This window comes from Chlamydotis macqueenii, chromosome 13 (genome assembly GCF_036417535.1).
Source record: "Chlamydotis macqueenii isolate bChlMac1 chromosome 13, bChlMac1.mat, whole genome shotgun sequence".
Classification (NCBI taxonomy): domain Eukaryota; kingdom Metazoa; phylum Chordata; class Aves; order Otidiformes; family Otididae; genus Chlamydotis; species Chlamydotis macqueenii.
The window spans coordinates 9723748-9744611 of NC_141568.1; the positions used below are offsets into that span (position 1 = coordinate 9723748).

At 40.3% G+C, this 20864-nt stretch overlaps 1 protein-coding gene across 2 annotated transcripts in view; it reads left to right on the plus strand.

Annotated features, from left to right (window-relative positions):
- The first annotated feature begins 300 nt into the window (after window positions 1-300).
- Window positions 301-20864, plus strand: part of BEAN1 (brain expressed associated with NEDD4 1) — a 63470-nt gene continuing 42906 nt past the window's right edge. Inside the window, exons 1-3 of one of the 2 annotated variants that reach the window (XM_086758449.1) lie at window positions 301-533; window positions 1533-1607; window positions 13653-13787. In XM_086758449.1, coding sequence (XP_086614575.1) covers window positions 503-533; window positions 1533-1607; window positions 13653-13787 — 241 coding nt within the window. In that variant the 5' untranslated portion in view covers window positions 301-502. The remainder of the gene's footprint in view (window positions 534-1532; window positions 1608-13652; window positions 13788-20864) is intronic. The other variant, XM_086758450.1, reaches the window with a different exon arrangement.

Here is a 20864-nt window from a genome sequence, read left to right on the forward strand (position 1 = left end):
GCCAGACCCGGCTTTCGAGAGCCGTTATCCGCCTGCAGCTCCTTACCCGGGCAGCAAATCCCCGCAGCGGCCCTGACGCTTTCCCTTCCCGCTCCCCAGGGACCGCGGAGGTGGGGGGAGGACGCGGAGCCGGGGTTACCCCAGGCCCCGAGGGCTCAGACCCCCCCATACGTGCAGCCCCGAGCACCCCACGGACGTCCCGCCCCACCCACGGCCTGCGCCCACCCCGCGGGCCCCGCTCCCCCCAGGCCGAGCCGCCCCAGCTCCCTCCCTCCCCGCCGCGGCGGCTGCAGGCAGGGGAGGGGAGGGGGAGCTGCGGCCGGCCCCTGCGGGGCGGAGGTCACCCGCCTCCCCCCGCCCTCCGCCCGCGGGTGCCGGCTCCGTCCAGCAGCCGCCGCCGCCCCGGCCCCGCGCGCAGGAGGAGGCGGCGAGGCGCGTCCCCCGGCGGCGGCTGCGCCCGCCCCGCCGCCCGCCAGCCGCCGGAGAGCCGCGGCGGGGGCGCATGGAGACAACGGCCGCCGCGCGGTGCTGGGGTAAGGCGCGCGGCGGCGGCGGCGGCAGCCCGCCCCTGCCGCGGGGGGCCCGGCGGGGCGGGGGGCGGCCCGCAGCCGAGCGGGACCGTGCTTCAGGGGCGGCCCGGGCGGGCGGGCGGCGGCGTGGTCCGGCGGGGGAAGGGCTTCCGCGGAAACTTTGTGTCGCTCGGGAACACCCTCCCGAAAAAGCATCCCCCAGCACCGGGCCGTGCCCCCCCTCCCCGCGCGGTGCTGAGCGGGGTGCGGCGCTGGTGGCGAGGGGGGACACCCGCCGAGGTAGGGCGGCCACCGAGGGGCGGCTGGAAGCGACCGGGAACAGCGCGCTGCGCCGGGGCGTAAACACAGCCGGGGCCACGCCGTGTTCGCGCCGACGGGGGCCGGGCGCTCCCGAGCTGTGCCTCTGCTGCAGCAGCCGAGCCCGGCGCCTAAGCCATCCACACATTTTGTGATTTAGGACACGTCTTACTCGGGTGCATTTTGGTGCCTGCAACTATAAATCTTTGAAGTGCAAGTTATAAATATTAAAGCTTAAATGCATAGGGGGAGTGTGTGTATCAAATTTTAGAATAAATTTATTCCAGCCCCGTTTGACACACACACGCCTAATGTATTCAAGATGCACTTAAACAAATTAGGAAACAGTGATTTTGTTCGACAATGGCAGGTGCCTGTTTCAGTGACTGGTGAATGACTTAACAACAATAATTACCGTATTTATGTAACACGTTGTTGTTTATACATGGGGTTTTGAACCTGAGAGGCATTACAGTCACAGATAGTATCATTTCCTGAACTGGAGTGATCCCTGAAGTCTGAAGCAATGACTTGTTTGGCCCGTTCAAGCGACATCTGTGCGTACAGTCAGAGTCTGAAACATGTAATCCTGCCCCAGAAAGAGTGGGTGCACGTTAACAACACAGCGGGTCTTAGCTGACATCTGGTTGTAAAACAAAAACAAACTGCTATTAAGGACCTTTTTATCCATTTTTCCCTCCTTAGTTCTTTTCTTCCATCTTCCTCTCATCTCTGGAAGCTCTATCCGTATTGGAATAGGCAGCAATTATTCCAATCTCTGTAAGTAGTCTTTTTTTTTTTTTTAACCTGCATTAATGGCATGCCTTGCAGTCATGTAGGAATATTATATTTAAAGTCATCTAGCAGATAAACATCAATCCATTAAAAAGCAAATATCTTCCTGACTACGAAACCAACCAACAGAAATGGACTTAACCTTGTGATCTTTATACTGACAAAACTCAAAGAAATGAGTGAGAGAATTGTCTTGAAACAGAGAACCATAAAATTCAGTGTCAGGTACAAGTACTTCAATATTTCCATTTAAGAAAAATAAAATAAAATAAAATAAAATCCTCCTTTTCAGTGTTTTCCCCCACAACAACAAATTAGCACATAGCTGCTAAAACTGATTTACAAACTGATTGATTTACAAATTGATTTACAACTGATTTACTGACATCAGTTAAAATTTATATCATTTTGGCACTCACTAGTGAAACAAATGTGGCTTAAAATTACTTCCAATCATTGAAATAAAACAATTCCTGACATTGTACTTCCTTCTACTCTCCTTTTTATGACTGACTTTTGTAGTTATTAAATTAAGGCTTTTTGCAAAGGAAATATAAAATTGTAGGAGTCAGTTCTGCCCACGTCACTGGTCCTGTTCTGGCAGAAAACCACACCTATGCAGGGAGGCAGAGGAGCATTTCCAATCTCTTAGACGAAAGAATGCATACTGATAAAAATATGTGCGCAACAATTAAAACAACCACAATACCTCTTAGAGCAATTGCTGCAGCTCAAGAAAAGCCATGCTGAAATGTTGTAACTACATTATTCCTTTGGTAACAACGTTCAAGCTAAGATGCCCACCATGGGTGAGAAATCATGATTAAACCTGAAGTTTAAAGAAAGAACAGGCAAGAAGTTATGTTCTTTACTTTGGAACATACATAAAGGAACAACAAAGTCAGGCAGCTACTATCATTCACAGAGCAGAAATACTATCAAGCTTAATGTTTGCTGCCACAACCTACCAACTTGGAGAAATTATTCATAGTGACAAGACCAGTGTCTGTCAACATCAACACTTAGTTATTTGTAGATCTAACCCTAAGATAACTTTGGCAACTAGGAGCACGGTTTGGTTGGTAACGCTGCAGACAGTGCAAAAACAAGTAAATGCAAACTGCTGTCTTTCAGATTGCCTGGTAATCCCTTAAAATCCTAAAAAAAAAAAAAAAAAAAAAAAAACAACACGTTAAGGTTGGGATCAAGAGCAAGTGCAAAATTAGTAGCTGCTGATTAAAATTGTTCACCCTCTTGCTACCTAACAGAAGACCAATGGGCATCACCCAAGTCAGGAAATGCGTAATAACAATACAGAAATGACAGGAAAGCGTACACGCTTACATCAGTATAGCTACGTGTCGCCTTTACTCATTTATTAGTGAACTGCCCGTAGACTTGGCAAAAAAAGACTTGATGTGCTTATGTTGTTACAGGTTAATATTGCAAAAATATTGTTTATAGATTATTTTTGCACAGAACTGTTGGGTTTACATTATGCACAAATGACATTTCATAGCACTTCATTGTATGTATGTTTGTATGTAGCCAATATATGTCTAGTTTGGGGATTTGTATCAGAGTAACATAATTTCTTATCCATTCTCCGCTTTCATGTTCCTTGACCCTTAAGCTCAGATTTTTCCCTGCCGTTGCCCCTCCCAGAGAGACCACTTCTTCATGGCAAGACAACTTTGTATTGCATTAACTTTAGTGCAGTTTTATAATAGAACTGTTGCAGCAAACAGTTCAGAGTAGTCCAAGTATTGCCCCAATTTCCAAATGGGTGCCTACGTCTCCTCAAAATTAAGTGTTCTTAAGACAGTATTTTTGTTTCACTTTGGCCTTAACTGAGTACAGTTCAGCCAGGCCCGATGTTCTGGCCTTCTACACAAGGGCTATCGTGTTTAATTACTGTAATGCCTAGACTGTTAAATGTTTTACTGACAATAACAGATAATATTAACACAATACCAGATCAGCACAGCAAAAAAAAAAAAAAAAAAAAAAAAAAAGCTAAACCAACGAACTCAACTGTGGCTTGTATTACGCTTTTATATTGAACATGGAAAGAGACTGGTGTTATCCCAGGCTGTTACCGTGTACTACAGAAAGGAGACCACATAATGGATTCTTCAGCTACACAGAATTCATGTATGCCAGGTACTAGGACCTGTTTATTCTCCCATCCCAACACTGAATTTCCTAAGGAAGTGCAAAGGTCCAGGCCCAGGATTGCAGCTTTTCTCATACAGAGTCAGCTGCGCCTCAGAAATACTGCAGCTTGTACGGGACAAAGGGGTGAAGCCACACAAGCCAAGTCCAGGCAAGTTAATACTCAAGAATGGACCTGTGTGACTTCAACCACAGAGTACTAACACGGGTGACAGTTCCAGTATTTAATGGAACTTTCTGATCGGAAATAAAATTTGCTGGTAGTTTTGTTACTTTAGATGTTTATTTCCGAGAGAAACATTGCATTTTCTTTGGAAAGTGTTCTTAGCTTTTGTTCAGGTATGTCTGGTTGGTTGGTTTTTAAAGTAAAACGTCAAAATTATCTCTAGAAAATATTGATGACAGCGAGTAGAAATCACTGTTAGTCCGCAGTCATGAACCTCAGTCAGTGTTTGTAATACTTAAATGAAGGGGGCCCAAAACTGTCAGAGAAGTCAAAAGGCAGACAACCGGTTCTACCCAAACTGCCTTCCCTTCCTGCATGCCGCTGCCTCCTCCACCTCCTCCCCAGCAGTTCTGAATTTCATCTCTGAAGAAATGGATTTTAAGCACAGGTGAAAGCAAACAAATCAACTGATTTTTCAGTCAGTTATCCAAATTGCCAATATATACCAGTTATTATGAAATGATTGTTATTTTACAACTATCAAGTGATTATATAGTTATGTATTTAAACATTAATAAATCTTTATTATAACCATATCGAGCTATGTCTCTGCTGTTACATCTAAGAGCACAAGGAATGTCCAGATGTGCAAAACGGTCACTTGAATGCATGAGTCAGGAAAAACAAAACTATAAGATATGCAGACAGCATTTTAAAATCCAGCATTAAGACTCTGTTTTATAACCTTTATAGGTGTGACAAACTTGTTCTTACTAAACAGAATGCTCTCACAAAATCAGGAAGGAACAAAAGCATTCATACTGTGGCACGCTCCTCTTCTGCATGAAAACCCACCTAAGCCAGGCACAGGGACATACTTGCTACAAAGGAAAAGTGCAGGAAATAGCGATCCTAAAACCAGGAGGCCTTGGAGTGGGCACTTTGGAAGCTGTCCCTCAGCATTTGGCTCACACAGCTTAACAGCACAGCTGGCTGCCAGCTGTGTTGTCATTGACTACAGCACTGCTGCCTGTGCTTTGAGACCCCACAACAATGCTGGAAGGTTGAACAAACTTCTGCTCATAAGCAAGGAAACCTTGCTGTACACAGCAAGAATAAAATGCCCTCTCCACTGCTGCAGACTAGGGAGTCTGTAGCTCTTGTCCTTGATGGCAAATCCTGTCTTTTTCACAGAATGGCCAACAAACTCAGCCAGTTTAGCACAGTTGTCTAGAGACTCAATGAACATAACTTCACACTCATATGCACAGGTGGAGCCTGGTGCCTCAGTTCAAACAGGTGAAGAAACTGAGTGATTTTGGGTCTGTGCAAGTATCTTACGGTGGTTCTGTTGGCTGCACCAGTTTTGACACATACAGAAAGACAAAAGATTGCTCCAAGCCTCTGCGTGACAGCTTTGCTGTGAGCTGGTGTCCTGGAGTACATTATGCAGAAAGTTTAGGAGACAGATTGATAGATCTGCACCAAGATTTCTGCATCCCACAGCAGTTTATTCCCTTGCGCTTGCCGGATGCCTTGAGAAGTGTCAGTGATCAAAGCACCAAAATCTACCACCCATTACCAGTCTCTCTCTTCTCTAACAGGATGCCAGAAACCACGTATGTCTGTGATGCCAAGGCAGTGAGGGAAACACATGCTGTAGTTGCCCCCTCTTCTCTAAGTGCACAGCAAAGTTTAATCCCCAGAATAATCTGCTCTTTATTTTTCTTCACTGATTTTTTTTCCTTAAAGCACCCATCTGAAGGCACTCATCTCTCCCTACAGTTTTCCAGATTGCACTTCAGTCTTTAATGACTCCAACTGTGCAGAAGAGAAGGATATTAAAAAACTTCCAGAATCACACCTCAGAATTCTTTGTTCCTCTCCCCTAATAAGTCATATCCTGCTCAGTATCTTTCTGCCATCAATTTATTTTATGATGGCTTGAAATCATCTCAGTTACATCAAAAATGATTTTTTCACCTTTTCATTTATTAGACTGGAATCTGCACTAGGAAGGTATCAATTTCTCTCCAAGACTGGCAGTTTCTCATCCTCATTTATGAGGATGTAGGCTGACAACTCCAAATCCTTCATTTCCACTGTAACTACTGACTTAATGCTTTATTTTCAGCAGCTTCTCCCAACTCATACCTGCCATTCCTCTTTTTTTTTTTTTTTTTAGTGGAGAGAATAATAGATTAGAACTCATTCCTATGCAGCTACTATGCAAAACCATAAGTTAGAGTCCAATTCTAGTCCTTATAAAATAAATAAAAACAATGTTTTAGGTTTGGAGGGGATCTCATCAAACTGGTACAAGCAGCAGTACTGCGAAACCTCTCAAAGAGCAGGGGGGAGACATGTTTTAGAGGCGCTGCGCGCTATTAACTCTTGCAGTCTGACATTACATTATTATATAGTGATGGTGTTTGAGGTATATGTTCAAGCACCTAAAAATGCAGTAGAAGCCCAGATGCCTTTATGCAGAGCATCTTTCAAGGAGAGATGGACACCTAATTTATTACAAGCTTTTGTAAAGCCTACTTAAAGTTTCTGTCTTCAGATGCTTTGAAAATTTGGCCTCAAACTCCAAGCTGGTAGAAGCAAACAATTCTGTTGGCTTTGACAGCATTTATGCAAACAGTGATTTTAGCTCCAAGACTTAATACATATCTTGCTAGAACTTCCTGAAATCCTTCAGTCTGTTTTTTAAAAATAATGATCTTAAATTACATTGAGAGACCTACAGTCTTCAAGGACCTAAGTGAACATAATTCACTGAAGGACAATTCCAGCCAAAGCCACTTGATCACTGGCTGTTCTTAATGCAAACACAGTGCTTCTATGATACTTTGTTTCTTTGGCCTCTTTAATTCTAAGTTTCTTATCTTTTAATTGCTGTTTTTAGTTGCAAGCATGTTAATCCTTTTACTTCTGTCATTAAAATGAGGATTTTCCTTTCAGCAATTGTGAAATACACGCTGTTTTAATTTTCTCTTTTAACTTTCGAATCCCTTCTATTGACCATTAATCTTTTTTAGTTTCATGGTTTAAGAGAAGCAGCTCTGTAAGCACCTGATCTTTACAGGTTTTCAGCATCCTAGCTTTATTTCAAATTAACTGCAAAATTATTACAAGACTACTTCTACCAGTACCATGGACACTTGTAAGACCCAACTACGTCTGAAGCTTGATCACGCTAGGTCCTGCACAAAATAATTAGCCTTGTCCTTCCAGATTGCAGGTGTCTAGATAACACAAAAGGTGTGAAGAGAAAAAATAGTTGGCATAAAAATTAATTGCTTTAGATTACATAGCAATTTAACGAGAAATCAAGGCTCTCCTGGCTCCTGGATGAGCCATTACTCGGCACTGACTCTTGCTAAGAAAATACTGCAACTAGCTATTTTCTCTTGTAGCATCTTTTTTCCATCTTTATCCAATCCCATATATATCTTGGGGTTGAAGCAACAGACTTATTTGCAAGACAATTTCCAGAACATTTATTCTACTTTTACTTTTTCATATGATTATTTTATGTAGCTGAATTAATTGTCCACAGACAACTTGTCCATCAGGCTCAGATCTGATAGAGAGAAGTTACACTTAACCTCAACTTTCAGTTCCCACTGACAGAAAAGTAGGACAGAAAAGTAACTACAGCTGGCCGTAATGTTTTTCTAGTTAGATCACAAATACAGTTAGGTCTCCCTTCCACTGTGGAACCCAAAAGATACACAGAAATGACATATTTTGCATCAGAAATTTGAACACTTCAGTCAGTAGAACAGCTTTCTGAGTCACTCGAAATCATTTAATAGGCTGCTTCCAATTTTTAAACATTGAGAACAGGCCCCAGCTTACAGAATGGCTTCAGATCAGGGATTTCTACAGCAACAACTCAGGATCTTAAAAAGACGAGCTTTACAAAAGAGATCCCAGGCCCTCTGAGGGAGAGAGTAATACAGGACATGGCAGAGCACCCAGCAGATTGTGAGCTATTCAGTCCCATTTGGAAGACTAGTTCTGACTAGGACAACCTCATATTGAATTTTGCTTCTAATCCACACTTAACCATCTCCTCTTATTAGCAAAGTTCGACATTTTGGGCTAAATGCTCCCCAATTTATGACTATTTACAAGTTAGACTACTGTGGTACACAATGGCGATTTTCACTCTCCAGACACACACAGTATGCAAGTCATTGGCCCAAACAACTGGCAAGAAGTACAAGACTTTATTTAAAAGGTAGGTCATAGAAAGCCCAGTGCAGAACAGAAGAGACTAGGGTTTTCAGAAATTTGTAAACCATGTTTCCTTGTTGTCACCTTAATGTTTACCCTAAAACTTGCCTCTAAAGGTGCAGTGATTAGGCAGCCTATTGTGCGATCCTCAGTCCCTGTTCAGCAAACAAATGTAAAAACTCTGCAGACCCCAACACACAATAAAAGCTCTGAGTGACAAATTAGCACTCCTGGTTGATTGCAGATGCCATGTTGAGAAGTAGCCCAACAATATCTAGTCATTTGCTATTGTAATTATAACTCTGCCTTAAAGACACACTGGGAGAGGAACATGAATCCAAAGCGATTTCATTTCTGTTTTGGCCTAGAACTTGGTGCTAGAGAAAGAACACACACATGCAAGGAGAAGCAACAAAGAGCAGCTGTTTGGGATGACTTTTATGCATCCTTTGAAGCATATGTTAAACTATGCTAATAATCACGCTCCTCACACTAAACACATTTGTGGAATCAGATGTTCCTTTAGAAAGAATATGGGACATTCAATAACAGATTGAAAAAGCGGTTACAACGTATTCATGCTATTGTGCGCTGAGGTACACGCTGCATCGTATGTTTCTTGGCATCAGTCCCAATCAGAATCTGTCCTAATGTACAGGGAGGGCACAGAATCAGAATACCACCACCAAAGAGTTTATATATACACAGACACTTTTAGAAAATACTTGGCTTTCAGAACAGCACAGTCCTAAATGGAAACATGAGTGGAAACTGTACTTCTGCAGCTTGATACTATTGGCCAACCTGGAAGAAGTCTAAATACGTGATAGAAGTCTAAAATAAAATAATTAGAAAACCCCCCCTCTATGTTCAGAGCTACATTTCTGTGATTCTGAATAATAATAATAATAATTATTATTATTATTATTATTATTATTATTTCTACTGAATGAAGCAAGCCATAAATTGGAAATCTTCCCAAAGGTGCAGACATACTTCAGGAGTGCTGGAGCATCTACAGAGGTAGAAATAACTTTTTCCCAGATTTTCAAACATGTTAAACTAAGATTCCCAAATACAGCGAAGGACAGTATGGTAAAATGCAAGGCTAAAGATAGTACCGAGGTACCTTAATAGTATAGAAATGACATCTTGTGTCTGCCCTCTGATTTAAGGTTATTGTAAATTTCTTTAGGTGCCATCAATGCAAAAATACTAAGGAACTGAGGGGCACAAGTAGTCACCAGAGAGATAAATTATCTCTCTTATATTTTGTTTTGCAGCGGTTTCTCTGTCACGCTGATCTAATTCATATAAGCACAGCAGAGCATTAAGCATCAAACTAACATGTGCCATGCGTTGTTTATTCTCTCATCCTCTCGCCAAGCTCAAGAGCTCTTAAATCATTTCTCTGTCACTGGAGGATCCTTCTTCACCACAACTGCCTTCCTGCAGTTGGCTACAAAGATTTCAAAGCCAGGCTGCAGGCAAGAATGAGGACTATGATTTTTACAAAGTGCAAAGGGTTACCATTGCAGACAGTAGTTCCTGCTGGCGGATGATCGGGGCATTATCAGACTCTGGTTGATGCGAGAAGTGCGTACCCACTTTAACAGATATATAATTCAATGGTCACTTGAATAAAAAAAAAAAATACGGTATTACTAAGATAGGAAGATAAAAATTTGGATAATGTACAACAGCTGTACACTTTTATGTGTATTTTAATGGTGCAGGTTCATTTTCAACTTAGAATCAGAGAATCACAAAATAGTGGATTGATTTTATGCATCACAGTTATATAATATTGTACCTTAAATTTGATATGATCATTTTTATGCTCTTAAATTACTAATTTTCACTTCATAAATTCATTCAAATGCGTGCTGATTTAGAATACAAACCTTGAAATCCATCAGCACACCACTGCATGGCACACTCTGGTTGGGAACATGTGGGCTTAGAACTGAAAGTGTTTCTCTTGTTAGCTCCCTGTCATCTGTAGTAAAAATTGTTTTCAAATTAATTTTACCTCAGGGTAAAACATACTTTAAAGACAAAATACTTTGTGATAGCCTCTGCTGAGATAGAAACATCATCTTGGAAAGTAATGCATTTTCTCACAAATGAAACTATCTGTTTCAAAAGAATTTTCATTGCATATAACTTAAACATTGTTATTTGTTCAGTCACTGCCGCACTGAATGTGATGCCAACCTCTGTCTCTGCCTGCTGCAGGACTATAGACCTGTGCCTCAGTTTCTTCCTCAAAAAAAAGCATTTACATATTTTTAGTCTTCATGGTTTTTTTCAGGTATTTTGCAACTCCCCTTCAGAATAGATGGAAGATTTGTATCATCTAGATTCACAAAAGACATAAATTTATCTCACTATATCTGGGAAATACAGCTTTATGGGATAGGTTTGCACACCCAATTTTTTTTAACCATCATTATCCCCTGCTGCTTTTCAGTCAAAAAAAACCTGGATCTGCCGATAGAATTTTTTAGAGCTTACAATCTTAATGGTGCTCTCTGAAGATAATAAAACATCGCAGTGATTTTCTAGCATTTTTGTAAAGACCGCATCCCAAAGTGACTTTCAGAGTTCAACAACTAGCAGAAACAGAAAGCATATTATTACTTTCTGGATGAGAGAGAGAGAAGAAGCATTTATCTTTAAATGACTTGCAAAGTACAGCCAGTAAAGCGGTGAAAAGTTAATCAGGAACTTTATGTTGCAGGAACTGTAGAAAATTTTCTTACATCCAAAAAGTTGTGAAATCATAGCCAGTGATAGAAGAGAATTGTGTTAAACCACGGGAAGGGTGCAAGTTCAAATAGGTTTAAAATAATTAGGGCAATTCCAAGCTATATTATGAACTAAACAGACTTTATGGAAAATATAAATCTGTGAGATGCATACCAGGATCAATTACTCTAATGAATTTGCTAATACATTATTTGTCCCTTTTGCACCATTTTCGTGCAGGTAAATTCCTTTTTGATACTTGCAATGACTGTGTAACCAGCCTAAAGTTAACAAAAGTTGTTCCCATTTACACAATGACTATGTGGGGTACCACAAAGTAATTACTGTTTAGCTGCTGCTTCTATAATATTTTAAGTCTTAAAAAAAAAACCACAAAAAACACAAAAAACCCAAACCAAACAAAACAACAGGAATCCTCACAACTTTAGTTTCTGTGAATTCTATGCCATTTTACCCCCAAATTGTCTGAGCTGCCTACCAGAAATACAGTAGCCATTTGGGAAATGTACTGCAAGATGTTCTGAAAGTACAAAACAGTGCAATCTGATGACTGGCGTCTAGATTGCAGAACTGCCAGGTACAAGCGTACAATCTCAGATTTACTGTAACAGCATGTTGTCAACTCTGGTGATATTGATAAATGCATATGGGGGTACTGACATCTTCTGCTGGAGCAGCTGTGTGGAGAATTGGAAATCATGAACAATTACTCCAAAGTGCATGATTTTGCAGCTACAAAGGATGACAAAAAGGCTCTGAATTAAAATATTGGAGATCAAGCCAAAACATGACGTAGCAGAACTGCCTGTGTTCTGCTGGGTACCGACTTGCACACCAGCCCCTCGGTGCCTTTACTTCAGGAGCTGGAGTTTTTCAGGGTGGACTTTAACTTTTATTTGCCTGTATTTGTAATGTTTTAGATTGCTCACATAAAGCAACCTGAATACAGCTATAGTACTCTAATAAAATTTACAGCTGATTTCTGAAGAGTCTTTCTGCACAAAGGTCTTCCTTGCCAAACTGCAAAACTTTTTTATGCTGTCATTAATGAACAATTTTCTGTCTATTTTACTTCGCTTTCTCATTACTGGAAGGCTCTACAAAACTATGCAACTAAATAATGACAGTGTATCCACTTGCACACTCAGATGCACTTGTCAGAAAATAGTTTCCTTTTATCTACCATCAAAACAGGACCACTTTCAATAGCACTACTGGTGAAATGTAGAAAAAAAAAATAAAAGTAATACCTTCTTTGAATAATGTAGGAGGTCCCCCCCCCTCTTTTCCCAGATAATTTTCTGACTGCCTTATCTCCATGATTTTGTTTGTTCCTTATAGTATGTTAATAGATTTTTAACTTTACAGACTGAAATACATTTACATAACAAGTTATTTTTTCAATTATTTGCTCAGTGTGTTTTAGATGGTATGGCTGGTCACTAGTATTCCATGGGATATTTTGTATTGTGCAGTTAATTTGTCAAAAAAAAAAAAAAAAAAAAAAAAAAGACATACTCTTTCTTGCATAGAGATTCCCCAACTCCTTTTTAAATTTTCTATCAGGCAGCTGCTGTTTGACTGTTTATGGACATCAAACAAAATAGCTATTTGGAGTAGCTCGTGAAAGCTAAACCCTGGTAGCTTGCTGGCATTGCATTTGCAGTGGCCACTCTCTCCCCAGGCACACCCTCAGAACTTTTGCACTAGGAAGGGGTGATCCTGTTCAGAGATGACAGGTGATGAAACCCCCACCAGCACTCCCATTTCGTGTGCAAATAGATTTTGCACAGGTGAGTATTAGCATGGCCTGAAACTCTGCTTTTCTTAAGTTACAGGACTTTGGCTGGTATCACCTCTCCTTTGAGAGCAGGAAACGTGTGTTCATGTATGTGTGTATGCATAAAGATGAAAGGAACCATAGTACACTATCAAAGGACAGGATAAAGTCACTCTTTTCCCCCTCTCCAAGCAGAGATGAGTGATTCATTTTTCTACTCAGCCACCAAGAATCAACAGCAGTCCTGAGAAGTGGCTTCAGTCCTTCAGCTGAGGAGCCAGTCAAAGATTCAGCTTCATGCACAGAGCTGCAGACTCTACTATACAGGATTTAACAGCTCTGGAAACCAAACCTGAGTTTGTGTGACCATAAATTTATCCAAAGGTTTATTAAGATTATTCAAAACATCATTTTCCACTCTATTAGACTGAGTTCCTACCCTAACTGGCAAACTGGAAAGAGATTGTGAGAGAGTTATACTTAGAGCCTAGAAGCCCAGTCCTTCATCGGATCTCCTTTTTCCTCTCGTTCATCCATTTTGTGTGTTAAACTGGGGCAAAGATGGATTGTTTTCTTTTGGATGTTACAGCATTTAAGTCAGTCAGAAGGCTAGGGTGCCTCAGAGACATCACACTCTTGTGATTTCTTTGGTGTGCTTCACCTAGACCTCATCTGTCTCAAACGCTATTTAAATAATCAGCAACAACAGCATAGCCAATGTTTGTTTGAATCTGAGACCCTTTTCACATCTGACACAAATAGGAGAGAGTGTTTTCATCTGCCCAGAGCTTTCAAAAGCAGGAAGACAGACTGTCAGTAGACATGTGGCTTTGTTACAGGAAGGAGTTGCTTGTTACACGAAGTCATCTATTGTTTCTCCTCCCTTCAGATGAACAGAGCATTCTGCCATGTAAGAAAGAAGAACTACAGTGTGGTGACGGACTCTGCCTCTTAAACTGGCTGCGCTGTCACTATAAGAAGGACTGCGGCAGAGACTACATGTCCATCAAGCTAACGTGCTCCAGTGAGTTACCCTTCACTTTCCTAAATCATGACACCATGTCCTGTGAATGTGAATCCATTTTATCACCAAATCGCTGCTTGTAGCAATATACTGTTCTAAACGTTAGATGTGATCTGGTTTTGCTCTTGCAAGGATATGGATATTTAGAGGTTTATTTATTCATATGTCTAAATCATTTATACTGCATGCTGATTTCAAGTAGAATAGTAGACAAATATCAGCAGTAGTGGGAATGGAAGATTTGGTCAAGCTCAAAATGCATTAAGCTAATGTATTGTGAAGGCTGCTGCTCTGAAATCCAGTTGAGGAAGAAAAGAAAAAAATAAAAATCCTAAGAAAGGCAGTGGTCATTGCCAGAATCAATTAGACACTGGCAGCTGTACAGAGAGTGACTGCTGGCCAGGCATTCTGCATTTGGAAATATTAATGTGAATAAATAAACAAACTGCCAGCTGATTAAAATAATACTTGTGCAGGGGAGAGGTAAGAACTACTGCCAAGTGAGAGATACCCAGTGTATTTAAAGGAGTCATAGGGTAACATTTGTAAACAGCGCAGATAGTTTTAGCCATTTGTTTTAGAACCAGATTTGCTGCAAGTTGAAAGATGAGTTGGAGGATTTCTGATGAACTGAAGTGTGTTATAATATCAGCTTGCTGTTTACTAACAAACTTGGTGACTTAACCATCTCAGCCTTTTCTATTCCTACTTTTTGCTCGTTATGCTTACTTGTTTAATTTCAAGCTACAGTTTTAACTCTGAAACTTTCCTTTTAACGTACCCATTTTGTAACTAGCAACCTCTAAGAGGGGAAATTACTTTTAGACCTCTATTCTACACGGTACAGGTAGGACAGATCACATACTGCTGTCACTAATTACTTGCCAGAAATATGTGCAGTCTTAGGATCTTTAGTTAACACAGTGTTGTACACAGAAGAACATAGCCACAGTTTTCCAAACCACCAAGTTACAATAGGGAGAGCACACTGACAGCTTCTGGCAATACACTTCAGATGGAAGTAAACCAAAAATGGAGTTTCAGGAGGGAGCCTGGTACACTGCATCCCCTCATGGGCATTCATATGCATGGAGGCAAGATAGAGCTAATCCAAAGTAAAACTCAAACACGCATAGTGCAGACAGCAGGCCCTCGACACCAACTGGTTAGTCTACAGGTCCTGCTTGTCACAACCTGCTACCCTGGCTTTACGTTGGAGTTCAAGCACTCGTACAGCACAAGCACTCTGCAGAACTGAGAGCCAGGATTCAGCTCAGATCCATGGAGCACAAAAGATTATGGGTCTAAAACTGAGAATTCAGAAAGGCTACAGTTAACATGCATGGGATGACACAAGACCTGAATTTAGGCAAGACCTCAGGTTCTTAGGCTCTTAATTCCTAATGTAATCAGCAGAGATTAGAGCTAGACATGTGGTTTGTTTTCTTCTCGGAGAAAACATACTGATTGTGGTTGTGGAAGATTTAAAGGAAACACATCATTTTGATGATCTTGCATGCTGCCTGGATCACATGAAAACCTTTCAGCAATTTAGATTGCGCATCAGTGTGCATTATTTTCTACTCTTCTATAAAGGTGTGCATAAAGTAAGTAGTGAGTGGCAACAAACTCTTTTAAATATATGTAAATATGTATTTTTTTCCTAAATGCAAAGCTGTCAATTCAGTGCTAATAAGAAAAAACTACGACAGCTGACAAAATAGAGTCAAACAGTCCCAGGGTTCTGCCGAACACATTACTGTAGTGAAGAGCTCAAAACCACAAAACGAAAGATCATTTTCAATGGTTACAGAAGCGCACACAGATCAGAAAGTGCCTAGAGGAAAAATTCATTATTTTTCAATGGAAAGACTTATTTGCTGTTCACAGATGAACCTGAGAGCAGAGTGTCATCTAGCAAGGCACTAACATCTGTCACTGCATATATATTTCAGAGACAGAAATGTTTCAGATGAGACGGGTGCCAAAACACCTCTATCGTGTTGGATTTGCTGAATAACAGCAAGACCAGTTAGAAGATCAGCACCAACAGAAAATCTACACAGAACCACTACGCAGTTAGGTCTGGTGTACCATTTCCTTCAGTGCCATACTGTGGGGAACAGCACTGCTGCCTGGTAAGAAAGGACAAGGCAGTGTCAGAGCTGGATGGGATTCAAAAGCTGACAGATAGATTTCCATGTGCAGTTAGCATTCGCACTGGGAAGTCATGTCTGAACGTGTGGCTAAATGAACACACGGAAAAAGTACTTGTGCATGGAAAAAAAAAGATCCCTTTGTGACTAATCTATAGGTAACATTGTAGAATATGTATATAAGGAGCGTGTATATATATAAATATATATGTATCATCTTTATTCTTTTTCTCTCTATATATGTGCAAGATAGAGGCACTCCACTTGAATTATTCATTGTTCTTATTTCTAACTTTCTGCTTTTGTAATACTAACATCTTAGCATTTAGCACATAGGTTAGAAAAATACTTTTGTTTACTCGGTGTAAACATACATTTTAGATTCTCCTGACAGGATCCAAGAACCTGTGATGCCCACTGAAGGCAATAGTCATTTAAAGTACAATACCCTTGAGCCGTAATGCATGAATTAAAATATCAGGCTTTTACATATTACTTACCTTTATTCCTTCTCATCTTAAATTTGTTACATTTACTTCACAGTTAATGGCATCTCCATTCAGAAATTTAATTTTCTTTTTATTTTGGCCAAGAAAAACTTGATCTACTTCATATGAAACTCATACATAATAAAAACAAGAAGGATATGTTGTTCCCTATTGCGTATTTTTCTGTTAAAGCACTAATAATAGACAAACATCTTTAAAGCTTGTCTCAGTCATATAACCTATCCATTAGTTACTTTGTGTGTCCTTAGACAATTTGTCGTGGTGTTTAAGGAAACTGATTAAAAATGCAAATAGGTCTGTCACATAAGAATGTTGTTTTCTTATTTTGATGTTTTGAAAGACATGGGCATTGTCACCTTTTTTTTAATTGAAAAGGATTATACATACATATATATATGTATAAATAGTAGAAATTTACTTTCATATGATTATTTCAAACAACCTAAGAGCCTTTTGATAAGTGGCATTAAGTCATTTAAACTTGTTTTTTAACAACAGCCAAGTCTAGCATGTTATACAGCTACTGCTATCAAACTATCACTAGCAAATATATATGGCCATCATCTCTCCACATGTGTTTAGGGGCCACATCTGCATTCCCCCATATTCCTGCACACAAATGCCCAGTGCAAATTTTGACCTTCTACTAAATTTCTGTTTCTTCAAGAACAAAAGCTGACCTAACATTTTCTGAGTCAGAATTGCTCAAGAAGGGGTCCCCTGAAGCAATAAAATTTGAAGAGTAGAAATATAACCATTAATGGGACGTAGAGTTGAAATCTAGAAAACAGCAGCCCAAAGAGCATAAAGCTTTTCAGATCCCAATGTCAAGCTGCTGGTAGTCAGCAGTGTCATCAGTAGTCTGTGTATTTACAAATGCACATTACCAGCATGCAACAGAGCCTATTATTAACTGCAGTTATGATGAATTAACTGGAAAAGAGGAGGAAAAAGACAGCTGTTGTCTGGGCTTTTTTTAAACTCAAACAAAAGGTATCGTCCAAATTTCTGCCATGCAATATGGTATTCCTTGACTAAAAATACCTCCGTGGATGCTAAGCAGATGTTTTGCAATGAGTTTCCATTGGGGTGGAAGTTTATAATTCTCATCATAAATGATAATGTAAAACTAGTCTATAGACAGGTTAAAACTTCCATTTTTATCATATTACAAATGAATAATTTCAGCATAAAAAAAAAAGAACAGAATAAAGCCATATTCCACCTTGCACGTTGTCTGTGAAAACAGCCCTTGTCAAAGTTATTCTTAGTTACGGAAACTGAACATCAGTATATACTGGAATTTAAATCCCTTTCTATTGCTTAAATTAAGTTGTTGGAGTAGTGTTTTTATCATCGATGATCTTATGCTTACAGCCTGAAATTATGCAGAGGGCAGCGAAAAGCTTAAGCAGCACTTAGCATTAAATCTTATTAATATTTGAGAAGATCTTCCATGGTGTATATTTCTTCGTCTAGCACTTGTATCCCACAGCTGTAGACCAGCTCTTTTCTCCAGATCAAGCTCTGTCAGTTAAAGATGGTGCCACCACAGCTGCACACCCCCATCCACTAACTAGATGGAGTGCTTAAAAGGAGTGCCGAAGACAACATCAGTGAGGAAGGATAGCTTTATATTTAAATAGAGGGGTTGAACCAGCTCCTCAGATTTTGCCAGCAGATTATTAGGAAGTTTTCTGTGAGCCTCAAGAATTATGGGGAGAGTCAACCCTAGCAAAAGGAGAAAAACTGTCATAGAGAAGACGGTAGTATCTTCACAAGCATCTGTTCTGGTTGAAGTTTGTTGAAAGCTTGACCCTGAGAAAGCAGGCATAAAATCACTTCCTGAGCCTAAAAATTCCTGAGTAGAGGAGGTCCACATGTTATACTGTATATAGAGGGAAGTGTCCATAAATGCTGTTCAGATCACAATCCCTGCTTCTAAGGAAAGGATTGAACATACAAGCATATTGCAACAGGACAGCAAATGAACCCTCTGAGTACTGCTCACAAGACTGTTTTCCATATAATTAGCAAAGCACTTTTGTGATAGGATCAATTAATTACATTGCCAAGCAGCTGGTGGTACTGTCAGATAGGGTGCAGATATCTGTTTCTTAACTTCATTATATGGAAAGTTTATCAACGTCAAAAAAGACTTTCAATGGTGATAACGTGCTTTACTGTGTTATTCTGTTTTGTTCTTTCTATTTTAATTTTGTTCCACTTGCCCCACCTCTGGCTTGTTAGAAACCCAAGACACCTCTTAGTAAAGCTGAAACAGCAGTAACAGTACTGTTTCTATATGACAACTAGTGGTTACGCAGCATGTCTTTTGGAACCATGTTGAAAAATCTATACAATAATTTTATTTTCAAACATACATCAACATGCATCAACCTGGAAAAAAAGAACCTTTTCAGGTGCTTATGAAAAGCAGTACAGTTCACTCCCCAGTAAATACCTACAGTCAGGACTTTGGTAGTTAGTTGTTTCTATTCACAGGGAAGTCTGTCATCACCTTTGAGACCACTGAATTTTTGGTGGACTACAGCTATACAGGGATTTCCAGAGAAGCTGATCACATACAACCTCATTTGGCAAAGCTAGAATAAAACAGCAATGCAGGCTCAGCTATCAACTAACACAACAGAACCGTCACCCAGAAGAACCAGGATAAAATATAGCCACTAAAATAAAAGGAAGGGATGTCTTTCCCATTGCCCCAAGAAAATTATCCCATCAATCTGATAATTGATCAATCATTCCTATCAACACCAGAGTTCTTAAAAATGCATCAGAGAAGCGTGGTGGTTTTTTGCTTTGGACAGGACTAGATCCTCTCTGATGGTACTTAGATTTAAAACAGCAGCTCTGGTGTGAGTATTCCAGCCTTTAAACAGACACACAGCTTCAGATTACAGAACCCAAAAGCATGGAAGGTTGTGCTTTCTGCAGGTTTAAAAACAAAAAGCTTTTCCACAGTATATCCATTAGAAGTTTATTCATCCAACAGTTTTCTTTTTTTTTGGTCTGAAAAAGCCTTTTTTCTTTAAACAGAGAAATAAATGGCCGAGTTCCTCAGTCTGTTACACACGCTCACTATGCATGCACATTGACTCCAGGCGATTTTGGATTTGTCAGTAGCTAAGGGGAATGTGTGAGATCTGCTTCTTGAAACATTGGCAGTATATCAACCACGGAAGCAGACTGATGACAGAGTGAAAGGGAAATGACTTTCAAATCACCTCCTGCCCACTGTGTCATTAATGCCTAACCTAATATTCTGGATTCATGTACTTAAGCATTGGGAGGGAATAAAATTTGAACCTTTTCTTCTAGCACTTACAAAGTCAGATACAACAGTGTCTATACATGGGGGCTCCCTTTACCAGTAACCACCACCATGTGGTCTCAGTACTCATTTAGAATACGAGATTGCTTTGTATCAGCTATGCAGGTAAGCAGGATCTCAGAAATGGCAAAGGAAAAAGAGATGCTAAGAAAAGAGTTCAGAAATAAATACCCAGGAAAGAGGAAAAACAAAACTGACAGCTCTTTCACAAGCCTATTACACCAGTTCTGCTATGATGTAACTCACCGAAACCTCATGGCCCACTGCTGTAAGACAAGAATGAGGCCGTGGTATTTTGAGGATATCCACCACTATCATGGCCAATCCAGTCACACTGGAACTCTGAACATTATTATTTGTCTAGTTATGAGCAAATGGCAGAGACATTCAACGTCAACGTTTCCTATTTGAGACACTGAGAAAGATTCCAGAGGGCTTACACACAGAATGGTAGTTATAAAGGAAAGACAGGCTGTACTATTTTACACATCCTTTCAGACCTAGGCATGTACATGTACAGGAAAAGCTTTGCAGCTAGCCAGGGTAAGGTTAATTTTCAGGAAGAGGAATCAGGAAAATCTTGGGTCCTCAAAAATCAACATCCACAGTATCTACTGATAGTTAAGAGCAGGCTTTCCAGTGAGGCTATATTCCGGGAGAGAATTCCATCATACGTTTAGCATATTGCCACATGAGGGAAAAGGTCTGTGCTATTCACACAAACCATAGTCTAATTCTGGCAAGAACAGCCTCAACAGGTCGTGGATCAAACAAGAATAATTCAGGATAAGTTATTCTGAGAGGAGGGAATCTTTGTTCTTTTTGCAGCACCTCACACATCCAGCTTCCTAACCATAGCTTCTAGGCATTATGGTAATATGAGTAAAGAACAACAGTACCAGCCGGTGTGTTGAGCCATGGCTCCGATATTCCTAAAAGGCTGTTTATAGCATCACAGTAATCAACAGCTTGATGACCTACATATGTATTCATAGAGATGATTCTTACACAACCAACAGTATATGCTTACCAACAGGTGATGTGTGCATACGCGTAT